The 27,710-nt window shown below is 48.4% G+C and overlaps 1 protein-coding gene and 1 pseudogene across 7 annotated transcripts in view; one reads left to right on the plus strand and one right to left on the minus strand.

Annotated features, from left to right (window-relative positions):
* The first annotated feature begins 1,039 nt into the window (after nucleotides 1-1,039).
* Nucleotides 1,040-27,710, plus strand: part of SGF29 (SAGA complex associated factor 29) — a 29,322-nt gene continuing 2,651 nt past the window's right edge. The window contains exons 1-6 of one of the 7 annotated variants that reach the window (XM_028110205.1): nucleotides 1,040-1,193; nucleotides 10,114-10,185; nucleotides 20,380-20,468; nucleotides 22,452-22,527; nucleotides 23,207-23,279; nucleotides 27,608-27,672. In XM_028110205.1, the coding sequence (XP_027966006.1) occupies nucleotides 10,149-10,185; nucleotides 20,380-20,468; nucleotides 22,452-22,527; nucleotides 23,207-23,279; nucleotides 27,608-27,672 (340 nt within the window). In that variant the 5' untranslated portion in view covers nucleotides 1,040-1,193; nucleotides 10,114-10,148. The other 6 variants (XM_028110206.1, XM_028110208.1, XM_028110211.1 and 3 more) reach the window with 6 other exon arrangements.
* On the minus strand, nucleotides 4,119-5,961 carry LOC114214506 (ATP synthase F(1) complex subunit alpha, mitochondrial-like; annotated as a pseudogene).

Consider the following 27,710-nt stretch of genomic DNA (forward strand, 5'->3'; position numbering starts at 1 on the left):
TCAAAAAGAAAAACCTGATGGCAAAAATGTGTTAACTTGGGGCTGAAATAGTTTGTGTTGAAGTCTGAGATTCTTCTAAGTGCATACAAAAATATTGAGGGCCTGTGATGTGCCCTCATAGGTACTAGGAATGTGCTAGGTACTGGGAATACAAAGGTAAACAAAACAGATGAGTTTAAGCTTATTGAGCTGGCAAGTGTATCATATAAACGAAATAAACTACAATTCTAAACTTTGGTAAGGGTCATGTAAGAAATCATAAGATACTTGGATGTAAACTAATGTAGTTTTTTTTTTTTTAAGATTTTATTTATCTATTTGACAGAGAGAGACACAGCGAGGGAGGGAACACAAGCAGGGAGAGTGGGAGAGGGAGAAGCAGGCTTCCCGCCCAGCAGGGGGCCCCATGCGGGGCTTGATCCCAGGAGCCCGGGATCATGACCCGAGCTGAAGGCAGACGCTTAACAACTGAGTCATCCAGGCGCCCCTAAACTAATGTAGTTTAATATTTACTCATGTCCTTAATACGTTCCTGGGAAGACTCCCTAAAAGTGCAATTTCTGGTCTACGGATCTGCTTGTTTTAATTTATTTAAAATTTTTTAAAAATAGATTTTATCGGGGCGCCTGGGTGGCTCAGTTGGTTGAGCGGCTGCCTTCGGCTCAGGTCATAATCCCGGGGTCCTAGGATCGAGCCCCGCATCGGGCTCCCTGCTCGGCGGGGAGCCTGCTTCTCCCTCTCCCTCTGCCTGCCTCTCTGCCTACTTGTTCTCTCTATCTCTCTGCCAAATTAAAAAAAAAAAATAGACTTTAACTTTTGGAGCAGTTTGAGGCTTAAAAAAAGTTTTTAATTATCTTACAGAGGCTTGGGGGAATGAGAGAGGATACTGAAAACACATGGGCTCTAATTTATTAAAATGTTCATCTGGCGAGTGCAGCATAGTGTGATAAAAAACTACATATCCCAAGGAGCAGCGCGGCACGTCACAGAAAGGATGGCGCACGCGTGGAGGAAGTTCGCGCTACGACTGGTTCATAAAAGGAAAAAAGCGTGTGTGGTTCTCGACGTGCCGCGAATCTTCGAACGCAAGCGCGTTATAATCTTCAGACTTGGGAAAAGCATTCGAGGGGCGCGCCCGCGCCTGCCGTCGTAATTTGCAGCGCGACGTACCTATTCCGCTCGCGGCTTGGCAGGTGGGGCTGGGTCGCGGTCTGGGGCCCTCCGGGGAATGGCGGGAGCGGAGAGCCGCGGTCCCCTCCGGTGCGTCCCCATTCCCGGGCCTCCCTGAGGCGGCTCTCGAGGGGCGGTGCGCACGCGCCCTGGGCGGGGAGAGGCGGGGCTCGGGGAGGGAGGGCCCGCGCCGGCGGTGTTTAGCATTTGCGCGTGCGCCGGCCGGCTCGGCAAGGAGGGGAAGCCGGCGTCTGCGGTGCTGGGTGCTCGGCGTGGAGGCGGCGGAGGCGGGTTACTCAGTCCAGGTGCGAGAAGACGGTGGCTGAGGATGAGCCCCTGTTGACGAGATAATTTTTTCGCCCTCCCGAGACTTCCAATTGCCTCCTCATCTCTCTGCGCCCTTTTGCAGCGTGAGGCTTCAGCCTCTAGCTGGCGCCTCATCACCTCCAGGTCTTTGAACCCGCCCCAGACTAGGCCCCCGCCACGCCACTGAAATAGCACTTTGTTGAAGCTACCAGTGCTCTCTCGGTCGCCACATTCAGTGTTAAGTTCGTTCTTACTCCTCTAGCAGTGGTTGATGCCGTTCATCGCTGCCCTTTCTTGAAGCACGTTCATTTGATTTGTGGAACATTTTTTTTTTTTTTAAAGATTTTATTTATTTATTTGAGAGAGAGAAGGAGAGAGAGTACACGAGAGGGGGGAAGGTCAGAGGGAGAAGCAGACTCCTTGCCGAGCAGGGAGCCCGATGCGGGACTCGATCCCGCGACTCCAGGATCATGATCTGAGCCGAAGGCAGTCGCTTAACCAACTGAGCCACCCAGGCGCCCTGGAACATTCTCTTCTTTAGCCTCAGCCCTCTGGTTTCTCCTCTGCTGATGTCTTGTTCCTCTTCTTTCTCTTTAATGATTGTACTGCCCCCAGGCCTCGTCCTAATCTCTTCTCTTGTGTACTACACTTCCCAGGAGCTATCCATTTCAAGACTTTATAAATACCGCCTAGTGTGCTCTCAAATTTCCATCTTCAACCCAGTGCTCTCCCTTGAACTCCACATTCTTACATTCACGTCTCAAACGACATCTCTTAAAACGTCAAAATCGGCATTTCAGACATGTCCAGAACTGAAATTTTGAGTTTTACCCCTCACATACCTTCACCTTCCCCAGTCTTCCCATTCTTCCAGTTGCTGAGGCCAAACACTGAGTTATTCCTGGTGGTTTTTGCGCCCCGCTCCCTTTCCTTTTGCCCTTGAGGCTTTGAAGTTTCACTGCTGGCACTTATTCTGTCAAAGAGATACTCTCTTTGGCGCTTGGTCCTTTTTGCCTGAGAATTTGTGTTTTCAGTTCTTCAATATTCCCTGTCATTGTTTATTCAAATTTATCCATGTATCTATTGTGTTTTCTATGTCTCTTTTAAAGTGTTAACTTCACCGACTAATAAGTATATGGAACTATTTGTTTAATGTCTGTGTTCCTTTCTGGACTGAATTTCGTAAGCAAGGCAGGGACACTTTGTCTCATTCACTGCTGTATATTTCTCATGCCTGGCACAGAGTAGGTATTTGACAAATATTATTGAGTGAATGAATTTATAGAGAAGAAATACCTCCTCTCCATAGGTGGGGAGTAGACCATCCCTCTTAGAGTGTAATAGCAACTAATTGGGGTGCCTGGGTGTCTCAGCTGGTTAAGCATCCGACTCTTGATCTCAGCTCAGGTCTTAATCTTAGGGTCATAAGTTTGGGCCCACTCCAGGCTGGGCATGGAGTTTACTTTAAAATATATATATATATATATATATTTTTTTTTTTTTTTCTGGGGTTGGAGAGAAGATATTTAATAGCCCAGCTTCAGAATTGTTGAAAGACTAAGATATTTTCAGGATTCAGTTTGGTCCAGTAATCTATTCTGAAGACTTAGTAGATGCCAGGCCCTGTGCTAGTTGCTGGGAATGTAAAGACGAATACAACTGCATGTCAGTCTTCTAAGAGCTCACGTTCTGCAGGAGAGACAAGTAAGTGAAACAGTCTCTCGGTGTATGTGTGACAAGTGCAAGAATCTGCTTTGGAAGTTTTGACTGCCATTGGCATCAGGGCAGATGAGTGGCGCCTGGGGCAGCCAGATCCCCCTGCCAATCTTTTCTGGCTGTGAGCGGCTTTGTTCTTTACACAAGGATGCCATACAAATGTTACCGTAAGTATTCTGTTCTGTGTGTGCTGTGAAGAAGGTTGGCAGGTGCTGCTGTGGAAGTGTTAACTGTGCTACCAGTTGATTTGGACCCCAAAAGATGAGCACCCAGAGGGAAGTGGGGGGAAGGATCAAGGGGCATTTCAGGCAGACATAACAGAAGCACGAAAGTATGTGCTTGTTTGGAATGCGGGCACTAGAATTGCTCACTGTGGTTATTGTGTGGTATTGCTGTTTGAGAGGGGCTGGCTGTCTAGGATCTGAAGAAGTGCCTTGAAAGTGTTTTGTAGGGGCTCCTGGCCGTCTCAGTCAGAGGAGCATGTGGTTCTTGATCTTGGGGTCGTGAGTTCAAGCCCCATGTTGGGTGTAGAGATTGCTTAAATAAATAAACTTTAAAAAAAATCTTAAAAAAAAAAAAAGGTGCTCTGTAAATCACAGTGTCTGTTTTATAAATACCTGGCCCAACCGTGAGGCCCCCTGTTCTCAGTGGGTAGGTCCATCAGCATCCGTAGTTTTAGTGACCCATCTTTCTGGAGCTGGAAATGGGGACATGTAGTAAGACACAGACCTTTTTAACCCCATTTCTAAATTTGTATATGAAGAGTCTTACGAAGATTTTTTTTTCACCAACCAATATGGAACTTTTCTTTTTAACATAATTTATGTACATCTGGAGTATGAGAGTAATCCTTTTACAAATAGAACTGATTGCTAGAATAAATAATGACAAAACCAAACTGGTATTTCTTGTGACTCCACATGAGTTTAAGCTTCAAATCCAGCCAAGAAGTTTGTTGCAATCTCTTTCAGCTTAGCCTGTGACTGTTTGAGATCTTTCCATCAGTCCTTATATTGCCCAACAGGGCTTGGTGCTGGCTGATGACATGAGCCAAGAAAGCATGCTCAAACTTGTGATCTTGCTGGGCTCCAACTTATCAAGATACCCTCTTTCACCGGCATAAAGAATAGCCACTTGTTCTTCAGTAGCCATGGGAGAATGCTATCCTTGCTTCAACAACTCAGTCAGTCACATGCCACGACTTGAGTTGTTGAATGGCAGCATCAGGATCAGAACCGAACTGGGCAGAAGCAGCAACCTCAAGATACTGAGCCAATTCCAGCTTCGTGGTACCTGCCACCTGCCTCATGGCCCTGGTTTGGGCAGCAGATCCCACACGGGACACAGACAAGCCAACGTTAATGGCAGGGTGGATACCTTTGTAGAACAGTTCTGTTTCCAAGAAGATCTGTTTGTCGGTGATAGAAACGACATTTGTTGGAATGTAAGCAGACAGATCACCAGCTTGTGTTTCTGTGACTGAGAAAGCAGTTAAGGAACCACCACCAGAAGAATTGTTCATTTTGGCTGCTCTCTCTAGGAGACGGAAGTGTAGGTAGAACACGTCACCAGGATAGGCCTCACCGACCGGGGGGCTGGCAGAGCAGCAGAGACATCTGATGGTAAGCAACAGCCTGTTTGGATAAGTCGTCATAGATGATCAAAGCGTGTTTGCCATTATCTCTAAAATATTCTCCCATAGAACAGACAGAGTAAGGAGCCAGGTCCTGAAGTGGAGCAGCATCAGGAGCAGTAGCTGAAACCACAGTGGTGGACTTCACAGCATCTGCATCTGTAAGTCTCTTCACCAGCTGGGCAACGGTGGATCTCTTCTGACCAATAGTAGATACAGTATAGCTTCTTCTCATCAGTTCCGTCGTTGAAATGTTTCTAGTTAATGATTGTGCCAATAGCAATTGATGTTTGGCCATTCCGTTGGTCACTAGTAATCAGCTCACGTTGGCCACGACCCATTGGCACCAAGCTATCCACAGCCTTAATACCAGTCTGCATTGGTTTGTGCACAGAGATTCGAGAAATGATCCCAGGGGCTTTCAGGCCAACTCGCCTACAGGTCTTGGAACCAATTGGACCCTTTCCATCAGTGGCATTACCAAGGGCATCTACAATACCGCCCAGTAGCTCCTCACCAACTGGAACATCCACAGTGGCTCCTGTTTTCTTGACGATATCTCCTTCCTTAATTAGTTTGTCATTTCCAAACATGACAACACCAACGTTGTCAGGTTCCAAGTTCAGAGACATACTCTTTATTTTATTTTTTTTAAAGGTTTTATTTATTAGAGAAAGAGAGAGAAAGCACATGAGATGGGGGGAGGGTCAGAGGGAGAAGCAGACTCCCTGCCAAGTAGGGATCCCGATGCAGGACTCGATCCCGGGACTCCAGGATCATGACCTGAGCCGAAGGCAGTCGCTTAACCAACTGAGCCACCCAGGTGCCCAGAGAGACATACTCTTTAAACCTGAAGAAAAATCTACCATTTCTTCTGCCTGAACATTTCTTAGCCCATGTACGTGGGCAATGCTTAGGACACGCCCAGTCTCTTCAAGGTCAACAGAGGTATCAGCTCCAAGAATACACTCTTCAAGGATAGGGGACACTTCAGCAGTGCCAGTCTTCTGAAGACGAGTGTTAGAGGCATGGAAGTTCCTTGCAGCAATGAAGGATGATCCCAAATCATTTTTGGAGACCAGCCTGGCCCGCCGAGGGAGGGCGGGGGCCCTGGCCACGGCGACGCGCACGGACATCTTCACAGCTTCTCGGGTGGTTCCTCTGCAGCCTCCGGACTGACTGCCTTACAAAGATTTTAAATGAATCTTTGAAATGAAATGAATGAAAATGAATCTCCTATAGAATTTTGATATATCATCTGCATTGGAAAAAAAATACCCAATTTACGTCACTCCAGGATTTGTGGTCTCTGTAACTGTGGAGTAGAAGCCAGTTTGTTGAACACTGAACCAACAGGATTTGGATGTTGATCATACTAAGGGTTGTTTGAGTCTTAAGGCTTAGGTCATAGAGGGGCGCCTGGGTGGCTCAGTCGTTAAGCGTCTGCCTTCGGCTCGGGTCATGATCTCAGGGTCCTGGGATTGAGCCCCGCATCAGGCTCCCTGCTCCCTGGGAGGCCTGCTTCTCCCTCTCCCACTCCCCCTGCTTGTGTTCCTTCTCTCGCTGTGTCTCTCTCTGTCAAATAAATAAAATCTTAAAAAAAAAAAAAAAAAGACTTAGGTCGTAGAGTCAGACAGGTCTGGATTTGAATCCCACCTCTGTCACTTATTACTTGCGTGACCTGGATAAAGTCACTGATTTCTCCAAGACTCCAGTTTCCACAGTTCTAAATGAAGAGTACAGCACTTACTTTGTGGGACCGTGAGGAGAGTTAGGTGGGGTCATCTACATAAAAGTGCTTAGCACGTATAGGTATTCGGTAAGGAAATACTGTCATAATTACCTTTATTTTTCTACCTCTTTTTATCAGATGCCACCATGAATCCCCATCTTACTGTTAATACTTTCAGTGTGATCTTAATATCCTAACAGTTGATTGACAGTTTCCAGTAGACGAAATGGTTCTATTTCTGTGATCTTTTTTGCTGTTGAATAAGCTGAGCTTGTTACAAAGCTTGAAATTGGGAGGGAGAGCACAGATTCTAGAGTTTGCAGTTTTGCAAATACCTGTATTTCCCATATTACCCGGCATAATTTAACCAATCTGAACTTCAGTTTCTCCAGCTATAAAGAGGGTGTGCTTATGGGATTGCTGTAAGGTTTCAGTAAGAATCCCCTGTATAAGCTTTGGTCTAGAAGCATGGTAGGTACTAGGGGAAAGAAATCAGCATCTCCTTAATTTTTTCAAACCAATTGATGAATGTAGATTGTTGTTGATGGTGGCCAGATTGAGAGTATGGAATCTTAGTGTAGGATCTTAGATGCCTTCCTTCCCTTTGATTCAGAACAAAGCTCTTATTGTCTTAAGCCCTGTAGGACTAACGTTAGAGGGGTTTAAGTATGGGTTGTTTGGATTTGTTTGTATGAGGCCTTGGCTTCTAGAGAAGGGGCTAGAGAGTAGGTTTTGACTGGGTGGTTAGCAGTTAATAGTCCTTTGTTCCTAGAATTACCTATTAGACATCTCAGTTGCAGTTAACAAAAAGTGAACCTAAACTAGTCCAAGCGGGAAAGGAGTGTCTGTTAGACTCTAACTGAAAAGTCCTGGGTATAGCAGCTTCAGACATGGTTATATCCAGAAAGCTAACTGATGTCACCAGGATTTTTTATGTCTTTCAGCACTATTTCTCTCCGTGTTGACTTCTCTCTCAGGCAGGCACATGCCTCCGTCCTTCCCAGGCTTCCCTTCTACTCTCTTAACAACCAACTGAAAGAAGGTATCTCTTTGCAGATGGCTCCTAGCAAAAGATCTTAAGTTGATTTGGACCAGACTTGGGTTGCATACCTCTTCCTGAGCCAGTTATTGTGGTCAGGGAGAATGGAATGCTCCCATCTTTAGAGCCAAGGTGAAGGACAGTTTCCCAAAGAGAAACTGGAGTGCTATGACCAAAATGGAGAAAAGGTGATGGGCAGAATGCTCAGAAGTTGCTTCCTGTAGTGGTGGAGTAGCTCATATCAGGCCAACCCTCCTGCAAATAACAATTATAAACTGCGTGCCCACATGCACAAAAACAACCCCCTAACTGGAATAAGGGCAGCAGGAGTGGATACCCGGAAGAAGGGGGTGGCACTGGTGAGTCTCCTGTTTGTTTGTGGTTGTTGTTAATGCCTTGTCACATGGTAAGTACTCATCTTGGAAACAAGAGAGCCAAGCAGGAGGAATTCCAAATTCTTGTTATAAAAGTCATTTTATCTAAATGTCCCATCAGCTGATGAAGGCATAAACAGAATGAGGTCTGGGATATCAGTCAGCCGTAAAAAGAGCGAAATACTGACACATGTACAGAATGGATGAACCTTGAAAATATTGTGCTCAGTGAAGGAAGCCAGTCTCCACAGGCCACATGCTGTGTGATTCTGTTTCTATGAAGTGTCCAGAAAAGACAGATCCGTGAAGTCCAGAATGTAGAATAAACAGTTGCCTGTGGCTGAGGGGAGGAGGGATTGGGGGCTGACTGCTGTTTGGGTACAGGTTTTGGGAGGTCATGAAAATATTCTAAAATTAGGTGGTGGTGATGGTTGCACAACCTTGTGACTATACTAAAAAGCCACTGAATTGGACGTAAAGGAAGCCAAGTAAGCGTATGGGAAGGGGCTCAACATCATTAGTCACCGGAGAAGTCTAGATTAAAACCACAGTGAAAATTCACTTCATGCTAGCTAGGATGGCTAAAAATTGTTTTAAATAAAATGAAGATGACAACACTGTACATGGCAAGGATGTAGAGCAACTGGAACTTCTGTACATTGTTGGTGGGAGAACTGGTACACCTTCTCAGGGAAAGAGCCTGGCACTTTCTTGGAAAATTAAACGTCCACCTCAGACCTAAGTACTTAAGAAAAATGAACATATGTCTAAGAAAAGACTCCTATATGACTACTCATGGCAGTTTTATTCATAGTGGCCCCAAGTTGGGAGTAGCCTGGGTGCCATCAGAACAGAGCTGGCTAAACAAACAAGTTTGTTCATGAGAGAGAACAGTGCTCAGCAATAGAAAGGGACAGACTCCTGATACACACACCACACATTCAGAGAATCCATACCCTAAAGAATGTGGATGGCATGATTACATTTCTTCATTTTTAATTTATTTAGAGAGAGAGTGTGCGAGCAGGGGGACGGGCAGAGGGAGAGAGGGAATCCCAAGCCAACCCTATGCACTGGCAGAGCCCAGCTCAGGGCTCTATCTTATGACCCTGAGATCACAACTTGAGCTGAAACCAAGAGTCGGATGCTCCACTGACTGAGCCACTGAGGTGCCTCATGATTACGTGTCTATGAAGTTCTAGAACAGGTGGACCTCATCTGTAGTGAAAAATGTCAGAATGGTAGTTCCCTCTGTGGGTAGAAATAGAAGGCGTGGCTTCTAAAGCAGTGGGAAGAAGAGAGTGCCAGGAGCCAAAAAGCTTGGAGTGTTGGGCCATGCCTCAAAATGTGTAAGAAAGCCTGAAACCTTTCAGAGATTGTCCGGCCTCTCGAGGTTGGGATCAGCTTGGGGCCCTTGGACTCTGATAACGGGCAGCTGGGGCTGGAAGCCACTTCCTCCCAGCTCGGAGCTCTGGCCTTTTCATCATGTATGGTTCCGTGCCCCGTGCTTTGTTCCTGTAGGCTTTGGCATTGGGGGTGTTTTCTGGGGGAGATTCAAGGTCACGACTGAACGGATCTGGAGATAGTTTGTTGTAAAACTGTAAAGTGAGGTCGTTCTCCCAAGCAAGGCACTGCCCAGCAGGCAGGGCTCAAACAGGAGAGCACTCCTCAACGGTGTGGACTCTGTGTGGCCCACCATCTCAGCGTTGCTCCCCTCGGGCTTGGGATGCATCAGGGTTTTCTTCTGCCTCGGCCTTTGACTGCTTTGCTCAAGTTAGTGTAGTCCCTGTTTTTTCCCGGCAGTTCCCTGACCCCTGTTTCCAGACAAGGAGGGGGTAGCTCATGTTCACATATTGTGCCAGGCACCGCCTGGACCTTCCTTATGTTGTTAATCCTCAAGTGGGTGCTCTGGTTTTTACTGAGACTCAGAAAGGCTCAGGAGCTCCCCAAGGGTGAGTCTATGGCCTCATGGGAACTTAGCAGCTGTTTTGTCCCCGTTGCCCTTCTTGGAACGCTCCTAAAGTATGCATGTCAGTTCATTTGTCTGATGGCTATTTTGCAAGTGGTGTATTTCATTTCTTTATATGACTTTATACTGCTCTGAGTGCTGGGCATGCTGTTCGCCTCTTCCTGTGTTTCCCAGAGTAGTTTCCGACAAACAGCTACCAAGCCCTCCCTATGTTCCAGGCTTCATTTTGGGTGCCAAGATACAAAGGTGAGTAAAACTCTGTTCTTCTACGTAAGGGGCTGGGAATGTGAGAAGTGGACTCCCACACAAGTAGAAAGCAGTCTTACAAGAACATATGCGTGCCAGTTGTGGTTATGTTGCATGCGCAGAGTGGCACACAGAATGAAAATCATTTTAGGTTGCTGGGACTTGCTTGAATGATTCTTTAATATTGTTCTACTATTTTTTTTCCCCTGTTAATTAGAAAAAGTGGAATGAGAGGTGTGGCCAGAGTGCTCTGGGGAGCCAGGGGAGTTCCTGACTGCTGAATGGTTAAGGAGTGCCCCCAGGAAGAGGGGGCATTGAGCAGGAAGAACATGCTGGCATTTGTCTGATAGGTCCTGAGGGAAGGTAGTGGAATACCGTGATGGTCCACTTGCTGAGCTGGTGACCGAGTGGTTCCAGAGATAGCAGTGGTTTTTCATAAAATCATGAAGTGAGGTTTTCCCAGGCAGGGAGCTACCCAGCAGGCAAGGCGACCCTCCGGAGGGCTGTCATCCATGTGAGCGCTTCTCAGTATTGCACACTGGATAGAAACGAGGGGAGATGAAAGCCTTTTAAAAACCACTGGTAAACCGTGCATATGTGAGTGGATCCCGATAATTGGTGTAGGGGCTGAGTGTCAGAGGCTGAAGTTCTCCAAAAATGGGTACCACCTCCCCACTGCTGCCCACTTTGGTATTTGATCTACTCCCTCCCCTCCAGACCACATGGGTCCGCTTTTCCAGCCAGTATACTGCAAGTGTCAGCCTCCATCTCTCGCATGTATGTCTGTCTTTGCATCTTCCATTTGCAAAAGGTTTGAGGAGATAACGTGCTTTTTTCCCCCTGTGTATCCATGGGATACCTCTGGAGAAATACCCAAGAAACAGTAGTGGTTGCTTCTAGGGGTGGGAGATTTCATTGTACTTCTGGTATCATTTGAATGTTTTTATTATGTGCATATATTTAATATATATGTATATATTAAAATTTTCTTTTTCTTATGAGAAACAGGCTTTGTGCCCAACTACAGTGAGACACAGAGATGGGATGATATTGTGATAATGTGATGAGAGCCCCAACTAAGACAGTGACAGGTGTGGTGGAAGGGAAGGGCTAGGTTTGAGAGAAATTTCTTAGGCAAAATCCCTAGAATTTGAAGAGGGTGGGTCAGGGAGGTGTGGGGGGTTGTAGCTGATCAAGAAGGAGGAATGGATGACTCTGGGATTTGCAGCCTGGGAAGCTAGCTGGACAGTGATGGATGCCATCAACCCACATCTGGAAGGCAGGGCAGAAGGAAGTATGAGGTGTCTGAGGGGCATCTGGGTTGAGCCATCAGGTGGCAGCTGGAAATCTGAGTTGGGAACCTTGGAGAGAGGTCAAGGCTGATGATCTCCATTTGGAAGTTTCAGAATATGGGGCCTTACAGTCGATGAGATGCCCAGGGAGTGCTTAGAGACAGAGAAGGGCTTCCTGGGGTGATTGTCCTCTGGGTTAGAGGAGGGAGCAACAGAAAGACCGTACAGGGTGGTTGAAGAAATAGGGGGGACTGGAGGCCTGGAAATCCAGAGAGCAGAGCTTTGAGAAGCAGCATGTGGTCAGGTATTCAGTGCAGTGGTAAGGTCCAAGAGCTGGCAGGAGATCACTGGGGACTGAGGGAGAGCCACGCCATGTTGGGATGAGGCATGAACAGGAGTAGAAGTGAAGATGGTGGGTACCACGTGCCAGCTCCATGCTAGATACAGGAGGTGGAGTGATCCCCACCCTCAGGGACTAGACTAGCTGGGGAGGAGACAAAAACACACGAACAGAATTTTAGTAGGATTTGGTAGGCACTGTGGTAGAGAGATGCACAGGATATTGTGGGAACACAGAGAAAAGTAACTTAACTCAGCCTGGGAGCCTGGGGGTGGGGGTAGGAGGAGTGGGGTTCTAACCGTGGCTGGTGAAAGGAGATGACTTGATAAGTAAGCCAGGTCTTAGAGACTAAGTTGTTAAATCAGGCAGAGGATTAGGGGTATCCTGCTTGCAGGAAGGGCATCCCAGATAGAGGGAACAGCATGGGGATAAGAAATTACATGGTGTATGGTCAAAACCAGAAGAGTTTGGAGTGGCTGGAATATGAGGTATGAGGCAGGCCCCAGTGAGAGGAGATGAGGCTGGTGGGGGTGGTTGGTGGGGATGGAAGCCTCTTCATCGAGCCAGTGTGGTATGTGAAGGGCTTGACTTATCTCGAGGCAGGGGTTGAAAGCTTTGTTAGGGGAACATGACCACACTTGTCCACTTGTCTTTTAGATGGGTGGTTCTAGGACCTTACAGAGGGTGGATTTGATGGAGAGGAGAATGCAGAAGGGGGCTGCTGTGTCATTGGTATGGGGGGAGACAGTGCCTGAAGGCCAGGAGAGAGGGATGGGTTTATGGGGCAGTAAGTCAGCAGGAGTGGTGACTGATTAGACATAGGGGGATGGGGGTGTGAAACTCGCTGTTTCCAGCACCGGCGGCTGGATGGGTTATGGAAATGGCAACAGGAAAGGAGCATACTACCACACAGGAGTTTCGGGGGAGGGGAGGCGGAGAGGGAGGAGTCTGGCTTTGGACATACTGATTTTTTTTAAGTTCTATTGAGCTAAAATTCACGTACCGTACAATTCACCCATTCAAAGTGCATGATTCATTGTTGGGTTTTTTAAAGTATATTCACAGATTTGTACAACTATCCATTATTTAATTTTAGAATATTTTCTGGACACGATTTAAAGTCTTTTTTAAATTGTAGAATATTTCTAGCATACAGAAGTAGAGAGGCTCATGTAAGGAATGTCTCTGTTGAACATAGGGATTTGGGGTCTTCTCTGCTAGAGCTGTCTAGCCGGCATGAAAATAAGATTCTGAATCTTGGGGAAGTCATAGGGGGTGGCAGTGGATTTGGGATTTGGTACCATGTGGTTCATAGTTGATAGTGAGGTAGCCTGCGGGAGCCAGGGAAAAGCCTATACTTAACAACAGAGTTTGGAATAGTTGATGTGGGAAATTCAGAATGGACCTCATGGCAAGGGTGGGGTGGGGGGTCAGGGCAGGAGAGAGGTGGTGTGTGAAGTAGAAAAAATTATAAAGTTCCTGCCAAGTCCTTGACCCGACCTATCAGTGGCGGTTATTGATGTAAGGGGTTCGTTGATGAAAGCAGAGGTGTGTGTTCGTGCCTGAGGAGGCTCCAGTCTGGTTGGGGAAGAAAAAACCAGTTTATAAAGGAAGAGTCCAATAAGAGACAAGTTTGGCTTTTTCGGGACAGTCCAGCAGGACCCACCTCGAGCTGATCCTTGAAAGTGTAACGTTTGTATCCTTGGTGAGGAGGGGGAGGGGCATGCCATGGACAGAAGGGGAGAGGTGGAAGGGCACAGGACATCCGTGCTGCGTGTGTGCAGCTAAGACAGGAGGAAGCAGTGTTAGCAGACGATGAGGGCTGGGTCCCACTGCGCACCCGCCCGGCTCTTCTTCAGATGCAGCCCTTTTCTCTGGTCCCTGGACTTGTTCTCAGCGTGCTCCTGTCCGTCAGGCAGCATACTCCGTTTCCCCACCTGAAACCCCCTCTGCCTCCCGCTCAGGCCTCCGCCCTCCCTGGTGCCACAGCTCAGCCGGCAGGACGGTGGCTCCTGTCTCGCACTAGAGGTGCTCTCCCTGAGGTCCTCAGGAACATCCTGTCAGACTCAGGAGAGCGCTCCCTGTCCTTTTCTGTGGCCTCTGGGGGCAGGGGAGAGGGGGGTGGCCAGACTCGCCCTGAGTAGTGCCCGCATTTGCAGGGCGGGCAGGTGAGGGGCCAGCCCCAGAGACTAGAGGAGCCGGAGTGAGGTGGAGGGTGGACGGTGCAGGAGGGAGGCCCTGAAGCCAGAGGAGGCGGCAGCAGTGGGCACCTTTGTCAAGTGAGATGCAGACAGGTCGGGTTGGCCCAAGCAGGAGAGGATCTGGTGCTTTGACCCGTATGGTTATTGGCTCTCTTGAGAGCATCGTCACTGCACTGGGGAGGACAGAAGCTAGACGTTCGTGGGTTGAAAAGTAAAATGGGGGTGAGGACGAGAGGCCCAGGCTTGGACAACTGAAGTTTTTCTGTGAAGAGAAACAGGGTAGGGAGCTGGAGGCGAGTGGGGATTGGAAGCTCTTATTTATTTATTTTTTTAAGATGGGCTCTCCTAAAGTATGCTCATTTTGCTCATACTGCACAGGAAAGGGGTATCAGACGGCCCAGGAGGAGATGGGGTTTGGAGCACAGGGGAGGGGCTAGTCCTTCCCTCTGGGGGAGGCAGAGGTGCAGGTGCTGCTGCATGGAGCTCGTTGTGGTCTTGGTGTCTTGGTGGGAACAAGGTCTCTGGCTTCTCTTCTGAGCAGAGTAGGAACCTGGGACTTTAGCTAGCGGGGGCCCAGCCCCAGGTCTGAGGGCAGCAGAATCACTGGGAAGGATAACCAGTTGGCGTGATGGCATAGTGGGCGCGCCTGCTGCCGGCGTTTGTCACGGTGCTGTGTAAAGTCAACCCCCCATGTCCGGCTATGGGGCTTGCCCCAGTTTTACTCGGCACGGGTGTGGGCCGGTAGAAGGCAGGTGGTTCCACCTAGGATTCCTGCTTTAGTTAGCAGGAGAGAGAACAAATGTCTTCCGTGCTAATCCATCCCTTCCTGCGATCTTTCTACTGAGCTCAGGGGGTGGTCTTTCCTCCTCCCTCTTTTCTCACACGGCAGATCAGTTCCTAGACTTTAGCAATGATCTTCATGCTGATCATTTCTCAAGTTTGTACACTTCTCATCTCTAAACTCGAGATCCGTTATTTCATGCGGTTCTAGCTAAATGCAGCTAGACTTTTTTTTTTTTAAGGGACATGTTCTCTAGACTGAAATGTATTGCTGTGGTGCTGCAAATAGTGTCGCACATGTGGGAAAACAGGTCTGCGTCCCGAGCAGAGAAAAATAGATACATTGGACTGCGTAAAAATCTAAAAATGTGTTTCAGAGGACAAAATTCAACAATAAAAAAGACGAATAAATCAATAAAAATGGGCAAAGGGCAGTTCTTCAAAAAAGACACACAGATGGCTAATAAACATGTGAAAACATGTTCAGCATCATTAGCCATTGGGGAAATGCGACTCAAAACCACTAGTTAACATCTAACAACCCACCAGGATGGCTGGCGTCAGAAAGACAATCCCACGCATTGGTGCAGACGTAGAGCTGTCCGAACCCTCGTGCATTGCTGATGGGAATGTAAAATGGTGCAGCCACTTTGGAACCAGTCTGGCAGCTCCTTATAAGGTTGAGCATAGAGTGACCATTTGACTCAGCAATTCCACTCCTAGGTACAGACCTGGAAAATGAAAACATGTCCATGGAAAAACTTGTCCATGAGTGTTCATAATAGCATTCTTCTTCTTTCTTCCTTCTTTTTCCTTCTTCTTCTTTTAAAGTAATCTCTACGCCCAATGTGGGGCTTGAACCTACAATCCTGAGATCAAGAGTCACACGCTCTACCAACTGAGCCAGCCAGGCGCTCTTCATAACTGAGCATTATTCTCAGTAGCCAAAAAGTGAACACAACCCAAATATCCATTGGTTGATATACAAAATGTGGTATATGCAAACAAAGGAATATTATTCCACAATAAGAAGAAAAGAAGTACAGAATGGACAAATCTATAGAAACAAAGTAGATTAGTGTTTGCCCAAGACTGGGGGGTAAGAGTGCGGAGGTACATCTACCCAAAATTAACAAGACTTTGGACTTGGATTCTGGCTATTTCATCTAAATGGACTCACAGTATGTAGTCTGTTGTGTGTGGCTTCTACTTAGCATCAGGTTTTCAGAGTTCATCTGTGTTAATGAAGCACGGATGAGTACTTCACTCCTTTCACTGTTGAGTAATATGTTCCTTTGTGTGACTGAAACCACTCCTGTCCATTCGTGTTTCTTCACACCCTCCTCGACACTTGTTATTACGTCTCTTTTTGATTAGAGCCATCCTGGTGAGTGTGAAATGATACCTCCTGGTGGTTTTGATTTGTATTTCCTGGTTGGCTAATGATATTGAGCATCTCTCCATGGGCTTCTTGGCCATTGTATATCTTCTTTGGAGAACTGTCTATTCAGATCATTTTTGTATATGGTCTGAGGTCAGGGTCCAAATTCATTCTTTTCCATGTGGATATCTAGTTGTCCCAGCACCATTTGTCAGAAAGATGATTCTTTTCCACCCTGGTTGGAAATTAATTGACTGTGGGTATGAGGGTTTATTTCTGGTCTCTCGATTTTGTTTCACGGATCTTTAGATCTGTCCTTAAGCCAGTACCTCACTCTCTTAATTACTATGGCGTTGTGTAGTGCGTTTTGTAATTGGGAAAACTTCTTTATTTTTGAGATTGTTTTGTCTATTCTGGATCCCTTGAATTACCATGTGAATTTTAGGATGAGCTTGTTAATTTCTGCAAAGAAGTCAGGTGGGATTGCATTGAAAATGATGAGGGATAGGGGTGCCTGAGTGGCTCAGTCGGTTGGGCATCTGCCTTTGGCTCGGGTTGTGGTCTCCAGGTCCTGGGATCAAGCCCCGTGTCAGGCTTCCTGCTCAGCAGGGAGTCTGCTTCTCCCTCTGCCTCTGCTCCTCCCCCTGCAACTGCGTGTGTGCGCGCTCTCTCTCCCTCTCTCTCTCTCAAATAAATAAAATCCTAAGAAAGAAAGAAAATGATGAGGGATAGAAGAAGGAAAATGTTTACCTTTAGCTGGGAAGGCTGACCTAAAGCCTGCATAGTTTTGATAGGGATCAAATACGTGCCGGTTGCTACATTCTTTAAGGGTCTCATGACTGCCTGCACATCTCACCAATAGTTAATATTGAACTGAATGTTAAACACCAGAGGAATCTTGCAAAAGTAGTTTTAGAAATTCAAAGAAATTTGAAGAAACTTTTGTACTCTTATATTCCCTGCATGCCTCCTTCCCTTTGCTGAGTATATTAAGCACCAGCCTCACAAAGCCAAAGCGCAGTTCTTTCTGCCCATGGGTCCTGTCCCCGTGCTACTTAAATAAACTTACTAAGTTGCACTGTCAGTGGCTCAAGAATTCTTTCCTGACCGTTGTGCTCAACAACCCCCACATAAGTTTTGGTGACCTGTACAGGGACAGGGCCAAAAAGAATTCAGGAGATTCAGTGTGGCTGGGTAAGTCTTCTTTACCCCCAGTCTTTGTTTCTTACCCTGTTCTTTTTCGGAGATGTCCTAAATAGTATCACCCTTTGGAATGTGCCTTGTCCAAGTACTCAGGGGAAGAACCTCTTTCCTGTGGCTACATTCCAGGGAGGGACAAACTCTTGCCAGCTGGCTGGCCACTAGTACGTTGGCCATAATGGTGTTGGGCTCAGCCTCTCCCTGTTTTACCCATTCTTTCAATATTCGTATTCTTCTCGGGCGCAGGATGGCCATGCATGTCATCAGGACGGCCACCGATCTTAACTCCCGTGTGAGGTGTCCTCCTAAATAACCTGGTGTGATCCCTCCATGAGCATAAAATCCAAGATACATCTGACCGTGTGCTTCCTGCAAGGGACCGGTGGGAGCTCTTATGCAGTTGGGGCACTCACCGGACAGGGGACCACTTAATCTGAGAGCAGGACCGAAAATGCCAAACAGCCCATGGGTAAGGACGAATGAGAGACATGAAACAAAAGTATGGAAATCTTATCGAATCCGGCAACTTTCTCATGAGCTTTATCCATGATTCAGTCCTTTTTTTTAATTTTTATTTTTTATTAACATATAATGTATTACTTGTTTCAGGGGTACAGTTCTATGAATCATCAGTCTTACGCAATGCACAGCGCTCACCATAGCACATACCCTCCCCAGTGTCCATCACCCAGCCACCCCATCCCTCCCACCCCGCTCCACTCCAGCAACCCCCAGTTTGTTTCCTGAGATTGAGTCTCTTATGGTTTGTTTCCCTCTCTGGTTTCTTCTTGTTTCATTTTCCCCCTCCCCTCCCTGTTCCCCTGAGATCCTCTGTTTTGTTTATCAAATTCCTCATTATCCAAGATCCAGTCCCAAGGGGGTGGTCTCGGCCAGCGCCGCCCCAAGAGGTCCTGTTCTGTATGTGCCCCGCCCCCTGCTTTCCTGTCAACAGATTGCTACCAAGATCCTGTCCACGCCTCACTCTTTTTCCCAAGTTACTTACCACTTCTTCATTTGCTGCTGCTTCTTTTTTTAAAGATTGTATTTATTTATTTGACAGAGAGAGAGAGACACAGCGAGAGAGGGAACACAAGCAGGGGGAGTGGGAGAGGGAGAAGCAGGCTTCCCGCGGAGCAGGGAGCCCGATGCGGGGCCCCATGCGGGGCTCGATCCCAGGACCCTGGGATCATGACCTGAGCTGAAGGCAGACGCTTATCGACTGAGCCACCCAGGCGCCCCTCTTTGTTTGCTTCTTTGTGCATCAGATCTGAAATGTGTCTTGAGAGGACTGGAGGAATGTTGCCTGACTTGCACTTGGGGGCTTCTCCCTCATTCTTTTCCAGGTTGATGGCTATGATAACTGCCAGTTGTCTGTGGTTAGTCTACCTTGGGGCGGTGACTTTAAGGAGTATTCCAAGCAGCTGCTGAAACTCCTTTTGTTTCGAAGAGGTTCCCTGAATTCTCTGGCCCAACACGGACTGCCTGTTTTCACTTTTTGTGGGTGGAGAGAAAATGTGCATTTGTTCTTCTGTCTCAGCTGATGAGCTTTAGGACCTGGAGTCCTCTTTTTTCTGTTTGGGCTTTTATCCACCTCCAGCCTTGTTGGCAGCACCCCTTCCCTCTCCTCCTGTTTCCGCACCACCCTAGGCGAGGCTTACATAACCAGCTCTGGTGAGACCTCCGTGCCTCCTGCCCTCACTGTGGAGGAGCAAAGAGCACCCCAAGCTGTTGGCGCCACCTCCTTATGAGGTTTCAACTGAAGCACCTCCTGAATCAGCGTGAAGAGGTCCAAGAGTTCCCTTGGACTTAACCCACTCCCTTCAGATTTCCCCATTGGTGCCCCAAGTAAAATTGACTGTTAGTGCGCACGAGTGCAACTTATTCTGTAGTAAAGCTAATTTAGGTTTATTAGTTTAATTAAAATGGATGTATCTTTAGAGCTATCAGCATTAAATGTAAAATTTCACTGAGGTTTACTGAAGGTCAGATAAGCTCATGTTATCTTTGCTGCAGTTTGTCAGCAAAAGATGATTTTAAATGGTGGTTAATTTTACCCGTCTCATAAACCTTTCCTAGGTAATTGTTAAGAACGAGTAGTTTGAATAAATGAAAAGGTTTCTAGGTAGGGACGCCTGGGGGCTCAGTCAGTTAAGTGTCCAACTGTTGATCTCAGCCCAGGTCTTGATTTCACGGTCATGAATTCCAGCCTCACAGCGTGGAGCCTACTTAAAAGAAAAAAAAAGTTTATAGGTAAAACTTTTAAATGGCTTTCAAAATCTTTAGTAACCTGAACCTTTAAAATTTGCTAAGTTAAACAATAAATTGGATTGAATTCATTGGCAATCCAAGTCTTGTCCCTAACAAAACAAAATACTAAAGCATTGTTTACTGAACACGGGTTTGTGCTTCTAGCTTCTTATTGCGGAGAAACTGACAGAGTTGCTTTCCTTATCATTTCCATCAGCCTTAATTACATTTAACAGAATTTTAACTTAGAAACCTTAGTCTGAAAAGTAAGTAGTAACCAATTGTGAACTGTCTGCTACACCAGAATTCTTTTTTTTTTAAGATTTTATTTATTTATTTGTCAGAGAGAGAGAGAGTACAAATAGGGGGAGTGTCAGGCTGAGGGAGAAGCATGCTCCCCTGAGCAGGAAGCCCAATATGGAGCTCGAGCCCAGGACCCCAGGGTCATGACCTGAGCCGAAGGCAGACACTTAACTGACTGGGCCACCCAGGCGCCCCAAAATAAATGGATTTTAAAAGTACACTGGCATAAGATTGATACTCTGCTTTTCTCTCTGTTAAAAAGACCATTTTCGGGGTGGTGATGATAAACCTTGGGTCTGTTGTTTGGATAAATGCTGTTATAACTGTTGTAGAAATTATGTGAAATTCCTAAAGTTCTAATGTGTTCTGGTATGAGGTCATTACTTGACACCCTGAGCTTCAACACACACAGCCCCTAACAGGGTTCCCTTTTGTTCGCCTCCACGCCAGGCACCCCGGACACAATGGCCCTGGTGTCTGCTGATTCCCGCATCGCAGAACTTCTCACGGAGCTCCATCAGCTGATTAAACAAACCCAGGTAGGAATCCACAGCCCTTGGCTCCTGGAGGGCAGCACACAAGCCGCGGGGCGTTCACAGACTTTGAACACGCAGGGACCCAGGTGACCGATGAACCGGGAGCTGAGGAGAATGTGGGGCGTGACAGCGGATTTTTTGTCAGCGGCAGGACGTCGTAATCCTCTCTGTTCCATGACGGCTCTAATGAGCTAGGATTCACATACCGTACAGCTCACCCATTTGAAGTATGCGATTCCAGTGGTTTTTAGTATATTCACAGAGTCATGCCACCCACGACACCCAAGTGCCACCCACTGATCCCCACGATCAGTTTCAGGACATTTTCATCATCTGACAAAAATGCTCTGTACCCATCATGGTCCCTCCCCTTTTCCCTCCACCCCCTATCCAGCTGAACGAAGATACACTTCGCAGGCAGGATAAGCCAAGAGTGGAGAGGTTCTCTCCCAGGAGCTGGTCAGGGGCCTCGTCTGGAAGGCGCAGGGTCTGAAAACACGGGCCTGCTGAGTTCATCTTTTACTGCACAGCCGCCCCCAGCCCGGCCCTTGGCCTCCACTCCCTTGCAGCAAAATGATAGTGGGGCCTCTGTAGCCAGTCCGTATAGCAGCTGCCTGCCTGGGGGAGCAGCGGCCTGAGCACGCACTGTGCCTGACACTGCAGGAGCCGGTGTGGGCCAGGGAGAGACTGCAAGAAACAAGCAGTTGGTCCCGTAGAGCCAGTACCTACGTTGTCATAATTTATACTAATCTGATTACCCATTTCCCCCCTTCATGCAGTACTGTTCATGCCTTATAAATTTGTGTGAAACTGTTCAGCATAGACATTAGCTGATGGTGAGCTAAATCAAGTTCTTCCTTGGGCCAGTCATTTCCCGTCAGCGTTCCCATCTGAGAATCTGGCCCTGGTTCCCAGCACGTTTGCTCATCAGTACCAGTATCAGCAGATGACTTCTTGATGGGGGGGGCAGCTGAATATTACTAGCGTTGCTAGTGTGTTACACCATGTTCAACTACGGTCATGGTAGAGTTCAGTTTCATTACAGAACAAGTTAGAATTACAGAGCTATTTGTTATGCCCTCCCAACAGAATTGGCCTTGCCCATTTACCAGATATTGTTATGGACGACATTTTTACTTTACAGCATTTTTTTCTCTCTTTTTTTTTTTAAGATTTTTTTATTTATTTGAGAGAAAGAATGAGAGAAAGAGAGCACATGAGAGCGGGGAGGGTCAGAGGGAGAAGCAGACTCCCTGCCGAGCAGGGAGTCCCATGCGGGACTCGATCCCGGGACTCCAGGATCGTGATCTGAGCCGAAGGCAGTCGCCCAACCAACTGAGCCACCCAGGCGCCCTACTTTACAGTATTTTTACTTCATGATATTTGCTTTATTCCACTTGGCCACGATTCAGTTATTTCTGGGTTCTGAGTCAGCTGGGGACAAAGCCAGTTGCCCTGTCTGAGCTCACAGGCTTGTACTGAGAGACTGCTTTTCATTGTGTGTTCTCTTATAGCAGGGCCCACCTCCTACCTAGGGGGAGCCCCAAATGGTACTCAAAATAACAGTCCTGTCTCTGCCAGCTCTAGCTCAGGATGTCTTATTTTGATCTGTTCTTGGGTCAGGGCAGTCATAGTGCATTAATATAAATTACAAATGGAGCCCAGCGTGGGGCTTGAACTCATGATCCTGAGATCAAGACCTGAGCTGAGATCAAGAGCTTAACCGACTGAGCCGCCCAGGCGCCCCCACCCAGGTTACACAAAGACCCATCTCTTGGGAGCCATACACCACACAGTCCTGTGGCCCGGAAGGGAGCAGTCCTGGAAATGCCTTCCCAAACGATGTCCTTTGTAGTGGGTTGTAACCTGAAAAGTAGGGGTCAGAAGAGACTGGCATACATATTTCTGGGGCCTCTGGCCTGGGATGCCGGGGGCCACGGCAGGACAAAGGGCCACTCTCATGTCCTGTTGACCTTACCCCTGCAGGAAGAGCGTTCGCGGAGTGAACACAACTTAGTGAACATCCAGAAGACCCATGAGCGGATGCAGACGGAGAACAAGAGTAAGTCACTGGGCTCAGAAGAGAAAGGGGAGGAGAAAGGGGGGTGGGCTGAGACCGGGAACAGGGCTATCACTAGTTTCAGACAGGACTTTTGCATGTGTCTTACGTAATCCAAAACGAACTGCTTCTTAGTCAGTTTTCCCTTCGGCTGAGTGACCTAAGGTGACCCAGGAAACAGATGACAGACCACCTAGCACTAAAAAACCTTAAAATCCCCCAACTCTAGGGACTGGGAAGTCAGTGTTAAGGCTGCATCCAGGGGAACCCCGTTGAGTGCGCACGCACCCCAGTTAGTTGGTGTTTTCTAGAGAGCTTCCCTCCCAGCATCCCCTGCACGTGCCCCAAAGGCCCTCCAGCTCAGCCTCCTGGGTTAGTGCTTTCCAACTCTGAGCAGCTTTGAGAACTGTTGTCCGTTCTCCTGTGTGCTAAGAAGTGGTTTCTGCGTGTGCCATGCTATGGCAAAGGCTAGAAAGTCCTCTGCCAAATGCAGTGATGGCATGTGTACCATATGAAAACGTGAACTCCTTAAACCTGGGGCATCGGCCTCAGGGGGTACTTTGAGCCAGTGAAGCTCACGTCCCGATCCGTGGCCTCTGCACACCTCTCGGGTGCACAGAAGCAGCCCCACAGGACTGCCAGCCACCCCCCTGCCCACCCTCTTCCTCTGCTCACTTTGCAGTCTCTCCTTATTACCGGACAAAGCTGCGCGGGCTCTATACAACTGCCAAGGCTGATGCGGAGGCTGAGTGCAAGTGAGTACTGTCCCCTCCCCTTTGTCACCCACCCGTGTGCTGGGCTGCAGGGACCTGCAGACCCCAGCCCCTGCCGCCTTTCCTGCCACCGATAAGCAGATTCCCGCTCCCCATGCTGTCCATTAGGGTCCCCGCTTTCCCTAGAACCCACTTTTGGGCCTCCCCTTCCCGCTAGCCCTGCTGTTTCCTGGATGGCAGCAAGGTGGGGGCCGGACCCCGGCACGGCCTTTTACTATCAGGTGACCTGGAGCAGTCGCTCCCGCTGAGACCCAGTTACCCCATCATTACAACAGGGATCATAACTGTCTACGGAACTGTCAACATAACATGAGATAATGTTATAAAGTGCCTAAGACCAGTGATTTTCAAACTCTTTTAACTATAACCCATAGTAGGAAATACATTCTCTGTTGTGGCTTCATCATAATATTAAGACCTTGTCATCATCTTTATAATACGACTAATAAGGACTCCTGTGTGGCCGTACTGAGCCAGGTACTATTCCAAGCACGTTACGTATTTATCTCACGTAATGCTCAGAGCAACCGCAAGGTGGACATTACCCCCATTTTACAGGTGAGGACACTAAGACACAAGGGGTTCCATAATCTGCTAAAAGTCAAACAACTAGTAAGTCAGGGAGCCCAGCTGTAGGTCCAGAGTCCATATTCTTTAATACCATAATAGAATGGTGTAATGATCACCTTTCCACAGCACACACATGTATCACAGAATTGGAACAAGAAGTACAATTTATACCGTTACTGTATATATAGTCTGGGTTTGTTTGTTTGTTTGTTTGTTTGTTTTTAAGTGATCTATATACCCGACGTGGGGCTCGAACTCCCAACCGGAGATCAAGAGTTGCATGCTCTTACAACTGAGCCAGCCAGGAGTCCTCTGTTCTGTTTTATTAAATGCTGGAAATTAATCTCACAAGCCTAGACTAATGAGTCGCGGCCTGCTATTTAAATACTGCCTTGCATGTGTGATGGTCAGCACCCTCAGCGTTACCAGTGGCTCCAGGATCTTCCTCTCCTCCCATCTGGCCCTTCACAGACCCTGTCTTGTGCTCAAAGACCCTGCCTTGTACTCACGGTCCCAGATTTTCTTTGCCTGCTGTTGTCTTGGTTTTGCAGACCTTTGCTGGCACGTAGCCTGTGCCTGGTGCTGGGGTCCCCATACAGGGACATGAGGACCCGGCCTACAAGGGCAGACAGTCTGGAAAGGAGAGGCACCCTAAGAAAACAGTGACCAGGACAGTATAGTCGGTGGGCCAGCAGAGGTGGGCTCACTGTGCCTGGGGGCCTGAGACAGCCACAGGGAGGAGCAGAGACTTGAAGCAGGGCTCCGTAGGCGGACACGGCAGAGGCCGTGGAGGAGTGCGTGCTGGGCACGCACACTGGGGGAATGAGAACTGGCCCTTTGCGGCGGGGGAAGGGCGAGGCAGGACTCGGAGGGCTTCCAGTAACTGCACTTTATCCTGGAGCCCATAGGGAGCCCGCGAAGATGTAAAGCAGGAGAAAAACCCCTGGCTGCTGCGTGGAGGGCAGATGGGGTGAGATTCCAGGCCAGTTAGGAGACCAGGCAGATGGTGATGGAATTGAGCTAGGACAGTGGCAGTGGGGACGGAGAAGCAAGGATGGGTTCGAGGGCAGGTTCTGAAATAAGATTGGGGGCCATTTGGGAGAGGGGAAGCTGAAGATTCCAGGCTTTGCAGCTTAGATGGAGGGACCTGACGGGGCTTCCTGTGCTGGACTGGGGCCGGCTTAGGCGGGAGGAGACACCGTGCCTTTTGATTGCTGGCGTTGTCTGCCGGCTTCCCGGCCCATCCTTCCTGCCCCCTCTTCCCCTGATGGGCACATTTGTCACCTGGCCATTGTTGGGCCCTTTCGTGCTCATCTGCGCTGGAGTATGGCTTACATAAGCTTGAGTGACACACACATTTGAGAGTAAAAGGCAAAACGGCCCTTCCCAGCTTAATTGCTGGCAAAGTGACTGCTTCTGAAACCAGTTTGGTGTGGGCTCTTCTCTGGCATTGACCTACCTGGAGTTAAACATTTATAAGCTCCTTTCAGAATTGCAGGGTCCAACGTTTTGCAATTCTGCTGCCATTTCATTTTTTGACTCTGAAAAGTTCATCCATTCATCACTAGATACGGAGCCCCTGTCGGCACCAGGCACCGTGCTGGGTACGGGAGCGTGTGAGAGTGTGAAGGGCCAGCCCCGCGTGTGGGGAGGCCCCTGGTCAGGGCGGGGAACACGTGTCTCTGTGCTCCTGAGGCATCTCCTGCACAGGCGTGTCTAAGATCAATTGAAACCCTCAGGAAACTGAAGAGGCCCCTAGAGCCAGCCTCAGAAACTAGCCCGAGGCCCGTGACACATCGCTGTTGTCTCTTCCCTGTGCGCCAGGGGCTGCCCCCCAGCTGGTTTTCATTCTCCTGCTTTGCAGAAAATGGAAAAGAACCCCTGCTCTTTAATTTAACAGTTGGTCTTTTTTAAAAAAGGCCTTGAGTTGGCACACTGGCAGGATCAAAGGGGAACAAGATCAAAGATCGCACTTTCCGTAAACAGGTAGCCATTCCCAGATGGGAACAAATCTTTTCTAACCTTAGTGCAAAAGGCATTTCTCAACAGCGGAAGGGATGGTGTCTTCAGTGATACTTTGGCCACAGACAGCGGATGACTCCGTCACCCAGAGTTCCAGCTAGGGTAAATAGTTTTCTGACCGGCCTGGCTGGTGCAGGCAGAGGTATGGTGTAACTTTCCAAGGGCCTGAACGACTCGGGTTAGAACGTCGGCTGTCCAGAGGAGAAAACGAAGGCCACGGTTCTGGACCCTGGACAGCGGATGGTTAGCTGGGGCGCTTGCCCGGTAGTGTTCCAGCTTGCTGGCCAGAGGTGCCGCTCCAGTCTTGACCTGTCCTGTCGGAAGGTGGCTTTTCCAGTTTCTGCAGGGTTGTTCCATTTTCCCTTATGTAATTATTAAGTCTCTTATGGCTTCCTGGCTGCTGCTGTCCTGGGGCCTGACTGCCCCACATCCTCAGGCTCGCGAGCCTGCGGCACCTCTGACTGAGCCCTCCCTGTATCCTGTGCCCTCCACGCTGAGCTGTGGTGCGGCAGGCATCCTGCTCCGGACTGCCCGGCTCCCTCCGCCAGGGCTACCCCCACCCCACCCCACCCCGCCCCCCGGCCTCCAGCCTCTGCCCGATGAGCTCCACAGGAGCCCGTGACACCCCCCGGCCCACGCACGAGGCTGTCATCTCCCTCCTGCCGAATGAAGGCCTTCAGAACCTCAGGGGAATTACTAAAGGTTGACCAGAGGAAGAGCCACGGGAGAGGAGAAAAATCAGTGACCCCAGATGGAGTCTGGGCTTCTTATTCCTATTGAAATATTCTTTGGGGGAGAGTCCTCAAGATCTAGGATAAAGAAACCTTCCTCCAGTGAGGATTGTGTTCCCTTCTGCTGGATTGCTTGGGCCCCAGCCACCTTGGAACCCTGTAAACTGACTCCAGAGGTTTCCTGGGGCTGCAGCCCTTCAGAGACAAAACCCTTCCACCCCCAGCCCCGCTCCGAGCCCAGAGAACTCCCCACAGTCCTCTGGAGTGTCTCCTTTGACTTGTCCCAGTTTGGACAGACCCCGAGCTTTCACTTCTATCCTCCAAATCTCCAGACTGTTCGAGGTGGCCAGCACTGCTTCAGGGTTTCTTCAGGCTCTGTCAAATGCAGCCGGCTCTGTTATGGTTACCGCTGTGGAATCCTCTTGGATTCTTGGGCGTGCTACCTCTCACTACCTTGTCAGTTCTTTAAGGAATGTAAACACAGGGGCACCTGGGTGGCTCAGTCATTAAGCGTCTGCTTTCAGGTCAGGTCACGGTCCCAGGGTCCTGGGATCGAGTCCCACATCGGGCTCCCTGCTCCATGGGAAGCCTGCTTCTCCCTCTCCCACTCCCCTGCTTGTGTTCCCTCTCTTGCTGTGTCTCTGTCAATAAATAAATAAAATCTTTTAAAAAGTAAAATGTAAACACAGGAGCGCCTGGCGGGCTCAGTTGGTAGAGCATGCAATGCTTGATCTTGGGGTTGTGGGTTCGAGTCCCACATTGGGTATAGAGATTACTTAAAAATAAAATCATAAATAAATATCCTAGATAGACAGATAGATAGATAGATAGAAAGAAAGGAAAGAAAGAGAGAAAGAAAAAAAAAAAACCAGGGCTTACAGTTTTCGGCAGTAGGGCTGGTCTGAGTTACCCAGCCTGCTGTAGCAGAAAAGGAAGTCTGTGCTTTGGGCTTCATCCAGACCTCTTCTCCCTTCTCCCCACCCTCAGCATACTCCGGAAGGCTCTAGATAAGATAGCGGAAATCAAGTCTCTGTTGGAAGAAAGGCGGATTGGTGAGTTGGAGACAAGCTTGACGCTTCTTGACCAGGTC

This window comes from Eumetopias jubatus, unplaced genomic scaffold, assembly GCF_037043125.1.
Source record: "Eumetopias jubatus isolate StellerSeaLion01/CBP00866 unplaced genomic scaffold, mEumJub1_p1.0 scaffold_12, whole genome shotgun sequence".
Classification (NCBI taxonomy): Eukaryota; Metazoa; Chordata; class Mammalia; order Carnivora; family Otariidae; genus Eumetopias; species Eumetopias jubatus.